At 45.5% G+C, this 880-nt stretch overlaps 1 protein-coding gene across 1 annotated transcript in view; it reads left to right on the forward strand.

Moving 5' to 3' along the window:
- The window catches only part of mtif2 (mitochondrial translational initiation factor 2), a 21,740-nt gene that overhangs the window by 13,517 nt on the left and 7,343 nt on the right, over positions 1-880 (forward strand). Inside the window, exon 9 of the mRNA XM_050043462.1 lies at positions 146-350. Within this exon, the coding sequence (XP_049899419.1) occupies positions 146-350 (205 nt within the window). The remainder of the gene's footprint in view (positions 1-145; positions 351-880) is intronic.

Consider the following 880-nt stretch of genomic DNA (forward strand, 5'->3'; position numbering starts at 1 on the left):
GTTCTAGATGACCTACAAAGACAGGATGTAACTCTGGTTCTATGGGTTCTAGATGACCTACAGAGACAGGATGTAACTCTGGTTCTATGAGTTCTAGATGACCTACAGAGACAGGATGTAACTCTGGTTCTGTGTGTCCCCTCAGTCCTGTAACAACTGCCATCGTCCAGCGGGGGACGCTGAAGCGAGGTTGTGTCCTGGTGGCAGGGAAGAGTTGGGCTAAAGTTCGTTTCCTGTTTGATGAGAACGGGCGAGCAGTGAAGGAGGCAGGGCCGAGCATGGCGGTGGAGGTGGTCGGCTGGAAGGAGTTGCCGTCTGCTGGTGAGGTCATCCTGGAAGTCGAGTCTGAGGTGAGAACAAAACTCTTTAACCCTCCGGTCCCCCTCGGACGGAAAACGTTCTTTTCAGTCATTTTTCAGTTTTTATTTTTTGATAACTTTGGCTGTGTTCATGCATATAACATGACATTTGGTCAGAAACCTTATTTTTGGTGATATTTTGAAATTTTAAAGCCACTCCTAAAACAGGCCTAAAATACACAAATGGCAACCTTGTACGACACCTCGCCCTCTCGGATGAAATACATCCCCATTGAAACCCATTAAAACATTTCTATCTCTGGCAGTCAGGTTGGTTAGAGAGACCCAAGAATGGTAAAACAAAAAACAAAACAAAAACCAGATGGGCCAATTTCCATTTTTGGGGCCCTGCTGTCTTTTCAATGCAATTCCTGGTTTGGCCACTTGAAGCACTATAGGGAGGGCAAATGCAGAGTAGATCAAAAATGGTCTTGCTGTGCTCATAAGGATGTGACAGTGTGGTCTGTATAAAAATATTAGTTTGTGTGTGTGTGTGTGTGTGTGTGTGTGTGTGTGTGTGT

Source organism: Epinephelus moara, chromosome 5, assembly GCF_006386435.1.
Source record: "Epinephelus moara isolate mb chromosome 5, YSFRI_EMoa_1.0, whole genome shotgun sequence".
Classification (NCBI taxonomy): domain Eukaryota; kingdom Metazoa; phylum Chordata; class Actinopteri; order Perciformes; family Serranidae; genus Epinephelus; species Epinephelus moara.